Raw genomic sequence first — 13,272 nt, 5'->3', positions numbered from 1 at the left:
GTGAAATCAGGGGTAGCATTACTGACATATTGATATCACGTTTAACGCTGCTAGCATAGTGACGTCACAGTTTGCCCCGCTAACGTTGTGACACCACAGTTAGCCTTGTTGATGCTATGACACGATAATTGCATACATAGTGATGTCACAGCGCTGTTAACGCAGTGACGCCATGTTTAGCATTGCAGATATGGTGACATCATCATTAGCACGGCTGATGCAGTGACATCACGGGTAGCATTGCTGACATGCTGACATCATGTTTAGCGCCGCCGACATAGTGACGCCACAGTTAGCATCGCTGATTACTGCTGGCGTGGTAACATCATGATGACATCATGGTTAGCATTGCACTGCTAGCGCGGCTGACTCAGTGACGTCAGCCAAGTTAGCGCCGCTGATGCGACGATGTGGCGGTGTTGCAGCGGGGCAGCTAGCCGGCAGCTCCTCGGTGGAGATGTACAGGCAGGTCCTGCTGGCGGGATGTCGTTGCGTGGAGCTGGACGTCTGGAAGGGACGGACCGCCGAGGAGGAGCCCGTCATCACGCACGGCTTCACCATGACCTCGGAGATCCCCTTCAAGGTGGGAGCTCGCCTTCAGAGCGGCGCCTCAAGAGTCCGGTCGCGTTCTCCTCACATCCCTGCTCTCTGGTCCAGGAGGTGATCGAAGCCATCGCAGAGTGCGCCTTCAAGAGCTCGCCCTTCCCCGTCATCTTGTCCTTCGAGAACCACGTGGACTCGTGAGATGCTCTTGTGTCATCTTTGTGACGGACGCCCGTGCGATCCGTCCCCGGCGCTCCATTGGCTGAAACCACCCCTCTTGTTTTTTTTGGGTTCAGCTTGAAGCAGCAGGCAAAGATGGCCGAGTACTGCCGCTCCATCTTCGGAGACGCTCTGCTGATCGACCCTCTGGACAAGTACCCGGTACGACACCACACACACACACACACACACACACACACACACACACACACGATGGGTGTAACCACGTCCACCTGCCATGTACCGTCTCAGCTGGAGTCCGGCGTGCCGCTGCCCAGCCCTCAGGAGCTGATGGGCAAGATCCTCATCAAGAACAAGAAGTCCCACAAACCCGCCGCCGACGCCAAGAGGCTGGCGGACCAGCCCGCCAGCCAGAGCAGCGAGCCGCTGTCGCCTAGCAACAACGCCGGAGGTAGGACCCGCGTGGGAAAAGTTAGAAAACCCGAATCCCGAGGGCGCTAAAGGGAGCATCATGTTTATCGTTTCTGACATGGTGGTGCTGAAGTGTCACGGTTAGCGCTGCTACCACAGTGACATCACAGTTAGCTTTCCTGACGTTATGACATTACGGTTAGCGCTGTTGCTGCTATGACGCGATGGTTAGCATTGCAGATATGGCGAAAACATAATTAGCACTGTTGACGCAGTGAAATCAGAGGTAGCATTACTGACATATTGACATCATGTTTAACGCTGCTAGCATAGTGACGTCACAGTTTGCCCTGCTTACGTTGCGACACCAGGGTTAGCGTTGATGCTATGACACAATGGCTATAATTGCATACATAGTGATGTCACAGCGCTGTTGACGCAGTGACGCCGTGTTTAGCATTGCAGATATGGCGAAAACATTATTAGCACTGTTGACGCAGTGAAATCAGGGGTAGCATTACTGACATATTGACATCATGTTTAACGCTGCTAGCATAGTGACGTCACAGTTTGCCCTGCTTACGTTGCGACACCAGGGTTAGCGTTGTTGATGCTATGACACGATGGCTATAATTGCATACCTAGTGATGTCACAGCGCTGTTGACGCAGTGACGCCATGTTTAGCATTGCTAACATGATCATGATCAGCGCCGCTGACGCGCTGATCTCGAGCTGATGTCGTTCATAGTTAGCATTGTCAACATGATGACGTCATGATTTGTGCCGCTGACACTGATCCGGAGCTCATGTCTGTCATGGTTAGCATTGTTAGCATGGTGACGTCCTGATTCTCGCCACTGTCAAGGTGGGGTGGAGCTGATGTCTGTCTCAATTAGCATTGCTAGCACGGTGATGTCACAATCACCGTCACAAGAGGCTGACGGACCAGCCCGCCAGCCAGAGCAGCGAGCCGCTGTCGCCTAGCAACAACGCCGGCGGTAGGACCCGCGTGGGAAAAGTTAGAAAACCCGAATCCCGAGGGCGCTAAAGGGAGCGGCGCCGAGAAGTAGGCTGGACAAAGAGGGCGTGTTATTTTGAATTCTCCCGCCTCCCGGGACTCGGCGACCCCCCCTGCACCTCCTCCTTCCGGCTCGCGCTCGATATCGTGTCCTCATCTGGGATGGCGGTAATGAGCGGGACATCCCAGGTGAGGGCAAAGGCTCACGCCGGCAAATTAAAAACGGCGGCGAACAGGGAAATCAGAGGAGGCTTGTTGACACGGCGGAAATGCCTCCATCTGGCCCCGCCCACCCGAAGCACGAATTTCCTTCATTTCCCGAAGGCCCAAACTTGCTACGTTTTGGACATTCGTCGGGTTGAAAATGGCGCCCGGGCAGAAGCTCAAGTCCTCTCCTGACTTTGCATCCAGAAGTTTCTCCGGTTTCCTCGTTCCCCTTCGCTCTTGTAACTGCTAATCGGCTGGTTTTTCCAATCGGAGGTTCCTCGCCGCTCACCGCGCTTCCTTACCCCTTTTTATTTGGACAGAGATGGAGGCCGAGAGCGAGGAGGACGAGGACGACGAGGACGACGACGGTAAAAAGGTCAGTGGCGACGTCGCTCCTCGGACGGATCCGACCTTCTGCCTCGAGCAAAAGTGTGAGGGTTCCCCCGGAGGAAAAAATCCCAAATAAATTCAGTTTCAGCGCTGGGTTGGATCATCTACCGGCACCAGAACAGCTGCAAGCTACATGCTAACAGCTGAGATGCCTTCAAATGGCACGAGTCTCTGCTTGTCAAGGGAACATGGTCAGGTAGCCCACATCTTTCCAGAGGCAGGAAACTCCAGGTCCAATCAGGAGGGAGATACAGGTCACCTGACTTGAGTGGAAGTGGAGCTACACTGGTGGAAGAAGATCTGCTAGATGTTTTCAAACGGCTTCTTCCTGTCACGGTGACTTCCAGGGGTCGGCAGAGCGGGAGGCGGTGGCCACGGAGGAGATGTCCACCCTGGTCAACTACGTCCAGCCCACCAAGTTCAACTCCTTCGAGGCCTCCAAGAGTAAGAGGCGTCCAAAGGGGATGGAAGGATGATCATGTTTGAAGCCCAGAATCTGCCCTCCAGAAGAAGATGATGCTGTGCTGAAATAATTATAGTTGGTGTGTGTGTGTGTGTGTGTGTGTGTGTGTGTGTGTGTGTAGAGGCAGCCCGTTGCTACCACATGTCGTCTTTTGTGGAGACCAAAGCGTTGGAGCACCTCACCAAGTCGCCAGTGGAGTTCGTAGAGTATCCTTGGGAACAGTCGCCGTGGCAACGCTAAACTGCTTGCCAACTCCCCCCCCCCCCCCCCGCTTCGTTTGTTTGTCTACTGTGTGTGTGTGTGTGTGTGTGTGTGAAGTATAATACCTTGTTAATACACCTAACTCCCAACCCACCAGATACAACAAGTCCCAGCTGAGTCGTATTTACCCCAAAGGGACCCGGGTCGACTCCTCCAACTTCATGCCGCAGCTCTTCTGGAACGCCGGCTGTCAGCTGGTGGCGCTCAACTACCAGACCGTCGGTCAGTCCTGGTCCCGGACCGAGACCCCAAGACTCCACTTCCTGTCCACGCGTCACTCGGGTCCTTCCTGCGCCTCCTTTGCTCTCCACAGGGGGGGTTCCCAGGAGAACCCTAGTGAGGCGTCCTTGCTGAAGGTTCAGCCTTTAGCAAGGGGTCTAGAAATCTGCAGCTCTGGAGTGGAACCTCTGTTCTTACCATAGCCGGTTCCGTGTTCTCAGATCTGTCCACGCAGCTGAACCTCTTCGTGTTCGAGTACAACGGTCGCAGCGGCTACAGGCTGAAGCCCGAGTTCATGAGGCGTCCGGACAAACACTTCGACCCCTTCACGGAGAACACGGTGGACGGAATCGTAGCAAACACCCTCTCCGTCAAGGTACCTCCTCCGTCATGGTACCTCAGATGTTGTACTCGTTCTGACTCGGACTCCCAATGAGGCGCGTTGTATCCCTTTTGGTGCTACAATCTGGTGGTTCTCCGCAGGTTCCCCCGCAAGGGTTCTCCATCTTCCCACCGCGGTCCAAAACACTCATCGGGCTTATTGAAAACTCACTTGTCTCAACTCCGTCTCTCGCTCCAGAGTCGAATGTGATTGGCTCTCGCGTTGACGTTCTAAAGTCCAGTCTGGAACCTCCAGGTGATTTCGGGCCAGTTCCTGTCCGAGCGGCGCGTGGGCGTGTACGTGGAGGTGGAGATGTTTGGACTTCCTGCAGACACCAGAAGGAAGGCGCTGAAGACCAAAACCTCGCAGAACAACAACGCCGTCAACCCCGTGTGGGACGAGGAGCCCATCGTCTTCAAGAAGGTGAGGAACCACAAACGGATTCTGGGTGTCGGACTTCCTTCTGACCTTCTCTTCCCGCCTCCAGGTGATCCTCCCAACACTTGCCTCCTTGAGAATCGCTGCTTTTGAGGAAGGAGGGAAGTTTATCGGGCATCGGATTATTCCGGTTTCTGCCATCAGACCAGGTACCTACCAGAGCTTACCTTCTGGTCCTCAAAGCTTATTTCCAACTTGCTAATTCTGGGTACCAGATGCTACTAGAAGGCGTGAACTTGTTAATTCCGTCTGTGACCGCGTCTGCTCGTGTTGATATCAGGTGTGAACGTTAGTTGTGGTTGGCAGCTTCATTCATTGCAGGAAGGAACTTGTTGACACCAGTTGTGCTTCTCACCACTGAAGTTGTCTCAAAGTTTGTCTGGAATTGTCTCTCCGTCTGGAAGGATACCGGTACATCGGCCTGAGGAACGAGAAGAACCAGTCCCTGATTCTGCCGGCCATCTTTGTCTACATCGAGGTCAAGGACTACGTACCGGACACATTTGCAGGTACGGGCCACGTCAGCCTGAAGGGTTGGACCGCAAGGAGTAGAAACTGTAGCCTAAACGTCCCAGCCGTCTGGTTGATGATGTCCCTACCCTTTTGTACATGGACTTCCTGTCCAGATGTGATCGAGGCCCTGTCCAACCCCATCCGCTACGTTAACCTGCTGGAGCAGCGGTCCAAGCAGCTGGCGGCGCTGACCCTGGAGGACGGCGAGGATGACGCCCAGACCGAGGTAGGTGGTTGTTTTAGGCCCGGTGGCCCCTTCAGGCGGGAAATGACCCCTTACTTTGGCGGTGGCTTCAGGACGAGGCCGACGCCTGCCTGGAACGCAAGAACGACCCCGTGGAGAACGGACTCAACCCGACCTCGGGCCCCGCAGGACACACCCCCATCGCCACCACCCCCAAAGCCTCGGCGGCCAATCAGCACGCAGCTACGACAGGTAGTGACGAAGCCTACCTTCTTCTCCTCCCTGAGCTTCGGGGAGCCTACCCTCCTTCTGAACCTCCTCTCTGAATCCTAGAGGCTGGCAAACCGGCAGCAAAGACCGAAGACCTGGTCTTGAGCATTCTGATTGGTCAGTCCCGTCCTGGTCACCCGGCTTCAACAACCCAGTCCACAGTTCCTCTGGACAACCTTGTCAGACGCCCTCTGTGGCCAGAATGAAAGCCTCTCCTGTCCCTATCGCAGAGGTGGTGGCGCCAACGCTGGAGCGCCTCCAGCAGAGCAAGGCCTACCAGAAGGAGCAGCGGCGGCAGTTCAAGGAGCTGAAGGAGCTGGTGAGGAGACACCAGAAGAAAACGTCGGAGCTTCTGCGGGACCTGAACAACAAGTACAAGAAGACGTCCAGGCAGTGCAGCAGCAAGATTAGGTACAGCTGACGCGCCCGCCATCTTTGTTGATCGCTACGCTGCCGTTGCGCTTCGGCTACGTTGCGGTGTCAAGTGTCGGTGGACGATTAGAGCGTCGATTGCTTTACGGGATTCCATTGCGGTTTCTTCAACTCGTCTTTTTCTTCTCCACAACGTTAGCGACGCGTTTTGTGGGAAGTCATGTTAGCAAAAAGCTCAACGTTTATAAAAGTCTAGCATCCTGGGTGACTCATGACCGTGTTTTTTGTTTGTCTTCGTGGAATGTCAGCATGTTTTGGGAACCCTTAGCAAGCTACGTATCCGTTAGCATGCTATGTGACGTGCTAACAGGTTGTCAGATCTAAATGTTTTGTCAAGCATCAACTTCCTCCATGGACTCTAGTCTTGTATGACGCACTGACATGTTCGGGAAACCGTGGTGTGTTGCGCAAACGTGCCCATAAAGCTTTAGCATGTTGGTTGAGACGTTAGCTTGTTCTGTCGCGCAAACGTGCCCATAAAGCTTTAGCATGTTGGTTGAGACGTTAGCTTGTTCTGTCGCGCAAACGTGCCCATAAAGCTTTAGCATGTTTGTTGAAACGTTAGCTTGTTCTGTCGCGCAAACGTGCCCATAAAGCTTTAGCATGTTTGTTGAGACGTTAGCTTGTTCTGTGGCGCAAACGTGCCCATAAAGCTTTAGCATGTTGGTTGAGACGTTAGCTTGTTCTGTGGCGTATACCAGTCAAATATTGGCTTTTGAAAGGCTTAGTGTACCTTCTGACGCACCCTGGGTGCTACATGTCACATGGTCTGGCGCAAACCTTGTCAAACACTAACGGACGCCGTGTCCATCAGGCGCTCCGGCCCGGACGACGAGAATGATGAGCGTCTGGAGCGTCTGAGGGACGAGCAGCAGCAGCAGCTCCTGGCGCTGAGGCAGGAGCAGTACTACAGCCAGAAGTACCTGCAGAAGGAGCACATCAAGACGGTAACTTTGATGGAGCTCTTGAAGTCTTGATGTTGCTGTTTGATACAAGAAGTCGAAGCTGATCAGAAACACTTTAAGGCTCATTCATGCGCAACATTAGATCTTCTGTCCTTCACTTCCTGCGTAGTCTTGTACGTTGTCGGCGAGCTTACAGATTCTGAGCCAGAGGCATCAGAGGGCGATGTTGCGCAGTATGTCCTGGTGGAACCGGAGAAGGGGTCGAAGAAGAAGAAGAAGACAACATGGTGTATTTGATAGGCTCACAGTCCACTGCTGTCTCCTGCCCCTCCTCTTTCTTGGAGTGTTTATTATCACCAGCTCCTCCACCAATGCCAACTTTGTTACTTCCAGACACGAGAGTCAGAGTTGAACCCTGAACTCTGCAGTGCCTTCTAGTGGACGTGTTGCTTTAACAACCGTGGCGACATGGAGGAGGCATGGGAAGAACATGGACAGTTACCTTAGACTATGTTCAGAATGGACATACCTCTTAACCTTCTTCTTCTTCTTCTTTCGGCTTTTCCCTTCAGGTGTCGCCACAGCAAGTCAACTTTCTCCATCTAACCCTATTCTCTGGATCCTCCTCTCTCACAACAACTACCTTCATATCTTCTCTCACTACGTCCATAAATCTTCTCTTTGGTCTTCCTCAAGACCTCATGCCTGGCAGCTTCAGCTTCAGCAACCTTCTACCCAGATCTTCACCATGGTTTGGACATGAACACTCCTTTGTTCATGTCCAAAACATCTCAATCATCATACATGTCCTGCACCCCTGTGACAGATTCTTCTTCTCCTTTGGGCTTTTCCGTTCAGGTGTCGCCACAGCGAGTCCACTTTCTCCATCTAACCCTATTCTCTGGATCCTCCTCTCTCACACCAACTACCTTCATATCTTCTCTCACGACCTCCATAAACCTTCTCTTTGGTCTTCCTCCAGACCTCTTGCCTGGCAGCTCCAATTCCAGCATCCGTCTACCAATATATTCTCTATCCCTCCTCTGTCCATGACCCAACCATCTCAGCCTGGCTTCTCTGACCTTCTCTCCAAAACATCTAACATGTGCCGTTCCTCTGATAGACTCATTCCTGATCCTCTCCATCCTGGTCACTCCCAAAGAGAACCTCAACATCTTCATCTCTGCAACCTCTAGTTCTGCCTGCTGTCTTTTGGTCATTGGAACAGTTTCTAGTCCAAACATCATCGCTGGTCTCACCACTGTCTTAACCTTATTAGCATAAATGAGCCTTAATGCTAAATCGCTCCCGGCCAGTTGTTAGCTGAAAGCTAACGTTCGCTCTCTCTTTGCCATTTTCAAACCCTCGCCTCCTCCAGCTGATGGAGAAGCTGAGCAGTTTGGCCGAGGAGGGCCACGGCACCCAGATGAAGAAGCTGAAGGACGTCTGCGACAAGTGAGAGCCGAGGGCCTGGTCCTGTTGTTCCTCGGAGACTCCAGAGGGTGATCCCGCGAGGACGCCGCCCTTCTTCCCACTCCTGACCTTCTCCCGTCCACCTCAGGGAGAAGAAAGAGCTGAAGAGGCAGATGGATCGGAGGAGGACCGAGAAGATCAACCAGGCGAAGACCAAAGAGAAGCACCTGGCCGAAGAGTAAGCCTTCCTCCTCGTCCGTCGGAGGAGGACGACAAGGTTTAGCTAACGCCGCCTGTCTGGTGTCTCTTCCAGGGAGAAGATCGAGATCAACAAGTCCTACGTCAACGAGGTGGTCCAGAACATCAAGAGGGTGAGTGGACGACGAAGAGCGGCGGAAGAGAACCCAGCGGAGGGGTGATGGGCTGATGTTTCCTCAGGAGGCCTCCTAATCCCCTCGTGGTCTGGATCTCCTCCATCTTCTCAGTCCAGAAACAGGCGTCGGGTTCACTGCTGACCTTTGGGACTTCATGCAGCAGGAGATGAACGACGACACCGAACCGTCCGCAAACAAACTCCGGTCTTTCTTTGTGTCTCCAGCTCGAGGAGACTCAGGCCAAGCGTCAGGACCAGCTGGTGGAGCAGCACAACGACCTCCTGCAGGAGATCCTGGACCAGAAACCAAAGGTGAGGAGCTCTCGTCTGCGGCCAAATAAAGTTCTCAGTACTCGGTGTGAATGGTTTCTCCTGCCCGGATCTTATGTAGATGATCTGAAGCCCAAACAGGACCTGGGCTGATCTCCACGATCTCAGGCCACCCAAATTATAAGATTCCTAATTTCCGAAGGTAGTCCTGCACTTCCTCTGAGATGGGATTCCTTCACCAGAACTTTGGGGTCAAATTGGTCAAAAGACAGGAGGAACATCTTGAAGATCTCCAGACTGCTTCTGCTGCTTCGGTGAAGGTCTCGGCATCTCAGTCTATTAGCTAAATGCTACCAACCACTAGCATTAGCATTTCAGGTACAACTATGATGTTCCATCACGGGGTTGAAGACCCTGGATGGTTCATGTCCTTCAGAGCAGAACCTGACCTGGAGGAAGCAGGTGTTTGAGGAGGCTGAGGAGACCATGCCGGCCTCTAACATCTGCATCTTCTGACCTCCAGCTCCAGGCGGCGGTGGAGGCCGAGTTCCAGGAGAAGTTCGACCGTCTTCCGGGGGAGATTCGGGACTTCCTGCAGGACAGGAAGCTGGAGGTCAGAGGTCACAGGAAGTCACGATCATCGACCCCGAACGAAACGCTCTCAGAGGAGGACTGAGGGTTTCGGGGGGGCGGACAGGAAGTTGCATCTCAGAGACAGGAAGTAGAAACGTGGACAGGAACCACGACTGTTACTTTTGAACGAAGGCTTTGATTTTGAAGGTCCGGCATGTGCTCCTTTATTCCAACTCACGATGTCAAAAACCAAACCCTGTGTGTGCTGCATGACCTGTCAATCAATCAATCAATCAATCAATCAATCAGTCGACCTATCTATCGATCTATCTGTTTAGTTTATCAGCAGCAATGACTGGTTTCTGGGCAACTATTTCTTTCACCTGTTATTACTCTGTTATTACTCTGTTATTACTCTGTTATTACTCTGTTATTACTCTGTTATTAACTCGACAATCACAATATCTACATTTATTTACGTCCGGCATGATTTCCGTTCAAACCATTAATGTGGAAGTACAGGGGATGGGAGATTTATCTCCTTATTATTAATATTTAGGAATTAATTTGAAATGCATTTCTCCCTTGAATGGACTCTGAAAAAAAAAAAAAAAAAGATTTTTAACTTTATATATTTATTCCCGGGAATTTAACCGTAATGTACGAACTGTCCGTTTATTATTATTATTATTATTATTATAAGTATTATTATTATTATTAATATTTTTATCGCTTGTTTCTAAATTTGTTTATTTGTTTGTTTTTTTTGTTTTTTTCTTTTTATTCAAGCCCCCCTTTGGATCCGGCGTGCACTACCGACCGTGACCACTAGGGGGCGACAGCGAGTCGCAGCCTCGCAGACCTCGTGACTCCCGGATCAAATATAAAATATAGAACTTAGAAACAACATGAGAAGCCTGGATTAATGCAGCTGTTTATTTATTCATGTTTGGTTTATTTATTTTGGTTTAATGGACTGAGGTGAAGTTTGTCTCACCTCAGAAACCGGCAGGATTCGAGGCTCACGGTGTCAAAACCAACGTGTTTTGTCGCGTCGCGTAATCTCACGTCACGCCACGTGGCGGCGTGTTGCTGCATGACTCTCCGTTTCTAAATGTGCTTTAATAACAAACAGATCAGGTGAGTTTATTTGAAATGTTCATCGGGGAGGGGGGGGGGCGCCGCCGGTCTGTCGCTGCAATAATCGCCATGGTAACCACTTCCCGTTACCGTCGGTTCAGACCCGGCGTCCCCGTGCGATCGGCGTGCCGTGCATGACGCGTCGGTTTCCTCTTTCAAAGCAAACCGGGACATTAAAATATCCACATGTGACCTTTGTCTGGCTTCTGGAAACAACACACACACACACACACACACACATATCATAATCCATAACAGATTATCATGGCAGATATTTAGTAATCGAAGTTTAATCGAATTTAGTTTTTTATAGTATAATTCTTGCACTGTATTCAGTTGTGTGGTGCAGAAAATGAAGGTACTGCAAAGAATTGTGAACTACAGTATATTAGACCAGGGCTCGACAACCTTTACTTTACCATTAGGACCCGTTTCCACGCAGTAAACACACAAAACTTTAAATATAATTCAATTTAAAATGAATTAATACGGGATGTGACATTTTTTCTTTTGCCTTTATGCTCCTTATAAACAAAATATAGTGCATTTTTTTAAATCCCTGAACAACTGCAGAGAAAACAAAATGAGTTTTCTACATGCAACAAAACATTTTCAACACACACACACACACACACACACACACACACACACTGTGTATAGGATAGTATAGTCTTACTGTATATAGTGAAGAATACTTACATACAGTGTGGTGTTGTAAAGTTTAATGTAGTACTGGATAGTCTAGTCTAATATTAGCATAGTATAGTGTAATATAGTTAAATGTAGTATTTATTTTAAATGTAGTTTTTCTTTCCTCAAAAAGAGATCAATTATTGTTGTGCACAGATTATCCGTGCGCTTCAGCACAGGGGTGGTTACCGCCAAACACACTAATGTGCACAGCTGCCATCATATAACAATATATTAGCAACTAAATGCGTTTCTTCTCCTCCTGCAGCCGTTGTGGGTTGACAAATATGAAACAAACACATTTATATTTCTGTTTGCAGGTGGCTAGTACGCTTCTCCTGGCTAATACACTCGTCCACTCTCTGACTATCCAATCAGAGGGTGTGAATACACTGACGTTGCTGCAGCCTGCTAGAAGGCTTTGGATGTCGCCAATTCAAATTGGAAACAACAGTGTCATCAACACTGTTTTTTTGCGTAAAGGGCTAGCAGAACTGATTGTGCAGGCCCCCCCAGGCAGATTTCTTTGACTTTAACCCTGCCTGGCAACAGATGATGGCTGAAATGTGATTGGTTAAATGCCTTAATATGAAGTGCATGTCTGGAAGCGGCACAACCAGGTGAAAAGCTTTGAAAGGAAGTGAACAGAACATTTGGAATTATTTAATAAGCATTCATCGGCAAAATATAATTAACATCTGTGATTAAGATATTTTTTTAGGCCAGCAGAGAAGGCCTTGCAGGCCCTGACAACCCACCGCTGGTATAGAGTAGCATTTGATAGACTAGTTTAATTTAGCAAAGTAGAATGTAGCATTGGATAGTCTAGTCCAGGGATTGGCAACCTTTACCACTCAGAGCCAGTAGGACTTGTTTCCCTGCGGTATTTTTTTTTTAATTTAAGATGAATTAACATAAGAATAAGAATAAAAACAACTTTATTTATCCTGAAGGAAATTGTTAAATAAAGTTGTTCTTATTCTTATTCTTATGTTAATTTGTCTTAAATGCCATACCAAACAGGCCATATAAGATTATTTTTGTATAAACAAAATATATCTTTTAAATCAATGAAAAACTGCAGAGGCAGTTTGAAGGCTAATTTTCAGCAAAATACTCTATTTTGAAAATGTCTATTTGAGTCCTTCTTGCATTTATGACAAAAATCCACCAGCAGCAAACCAAAAATGCCTTCCTCTTTATGTGTATGTGTGTGTGTGTGTGTGTGTGTGTGTGTGCGTGCAGAAAGAATGACAAAACATATTTGAACATGTTTCCTTTAGATGTTACAGGATCTCCATAGTCTTCAAATTTAAAATGACATTTTAAAAAATGAAGTAAAATAATGCAGATTTTTATTAAATACTCATTCATAAAATAGTTTAGTAATTCTTTTCAAAAGCCACAGCCGACCCCTGGACTGGACTATCCAATACTACATTATACTACACTGTACTACATGATACTACAATACACTACTGTATTTTGCACTACATCATGTGAACTACAGTATATCACCCCGTGTCGGGTGTGCACGCTCCCAAGCATTTTGCCGGATGTTTGAGCGCAGTGTGCCACATAAAATCTGTCAGGGGTCAGTAAGCAAAATAAGAATTCATACATAACGCACTGGATTATAAGGAGCAAGGATGATTTTTGAGAAAGTTAATCATTTTAAGTTTGATTCAAAAAATACGATACACTACCTCACAGGTCACAATACCATACTATACTATCCTCTCCTGCACTACAATATGCTGTACTATGCTATGCTATGCTATGCTATGCTACACAGTACCATACTACACAATAGTAAACTGTCATTTACCTATCATGGAGTTCAGTGTACCCATGATTATTCAATATATACTTTATTAATCCCTCTCTGCATTCAACCCATCGTGGATGAACTAATCATTTACACTTTGTTGTGCACAGTAGTGCAGCAGTTTCCTGAATTTCCCCTGTGGGGATCAATAAAGTTCGATCCTATTAT

At 49.0% G+C, this 13,272-nt stretch overlaps 1 protein-coding gene across 1 annotated transcript in view; it reads left to right on the top strand.

Moving 5' to 3' along the window:
• Positions 1 to 10,778, top strand: part of LOC147236908 (1-phosphatidylinositol 4,5-bisphosphate phosphodiesterase beta-1-like) — a 49,818-nt gene extending 39,040 nt beyond the window's left edge. The window contains exons 12-33 of the mRNA XM_086175692.1: positions 426 to 583; positions 658 to 740; positions 840 to 924; positions 1,015 to 1,174; positions 2,681 to 2,736; positions 3,098 to 3,194; positions 3,335 to 3,419; positions 3,572 to 3,696; positions 3,915 to 4,069; positions 4,331 to 4,498; positions 4,563 to 4,662; positions 4,918 to 5,022; positions 5,140 to 5,252; positions 5,324 to 5,462; positions 5,544 to 5,597; positions 5,711 to 5,891; positions 6,727 to 6,859; positions 8,196 to 8,272; positions 8,379 to 8,468; positions 8,544 to 8,601; positions 8,829 to 8,915; positions 9,397 to 10,778. Coding sequence (XP_086031818.1) covers positions 426 to 583; positions 658 to 740; positions 840 to 924; positions 1,015 to 1,174; positions 2,681 to 2,736; positions 3,098 to 3,194; positions 3,335 to 3,419; positions 3,572 to 3,696; positions 3,915 to 4,069; positions 4,331 to 4,498; positions 4,563 to 4,662; positions 4,918 to 5,022; positions 5,140 to 5,252; positions 5,324 to 5,462; positions 5,544 to 5,597; positions 5,711 to 5,891; positions 6,727 to 6,859; positions 8,196 to 8,272; positions 8,379 to 8,468; positions 8,544 to 8,601; positions 8,829 to 8,915; positions 9,397 to 9,549 — 2,462 coding nt within the window. The 3' untranslated portion in view covers positions 9,550 to 10,778. The remainder of the gene's footprint in view (positions 1 to 425; positions 584 to 657; positions 741 to 839; positions 925 to 1,014; positions 1,175 to 2,680; positions 2,737 to 3,097; positions 3,195 to 3,334; positions 3,420 to 3,571; positions 3,697 to 3,914; positions 4,070 to 4,330; positions 4,499 to 4,562; positions 4,663 to 4,917; positions 5,023 to 5,139; positions 5,253 to 5,323; positions 5,463 to 5,543; positions 5,598 to 5,710; positions 5,892 to 6,726; positions 6,860 to 8,195; positions 8,273 to 8,378; positions 8,469 to 8,543; positions 8,602 to 8,828; positions 8,916 to 9,396) is intronic.
• Positions 10,779 to 13,272: the final 2,494 nt, after the last annotated feature.

Source organism: Fistularia commersonii, chromosome 2, assembly GCF_037954325.1.
Source record: "Fistularia commersonii isolate RoL2024-O1a breed Wild chromosome 2, RoL_Fcom_v1.0, whole genome shotgun sequence".
Taxonomy (NCBI): Eukaryota; Metazoa; Chordata; class Actinopteri; order Syngnathiformes; family Fistulariidae; genus Fistularia; species Fistularia commersonii.
This window is presented reverse-complemented; position numbering and strand designations above follow the sequence as displayed.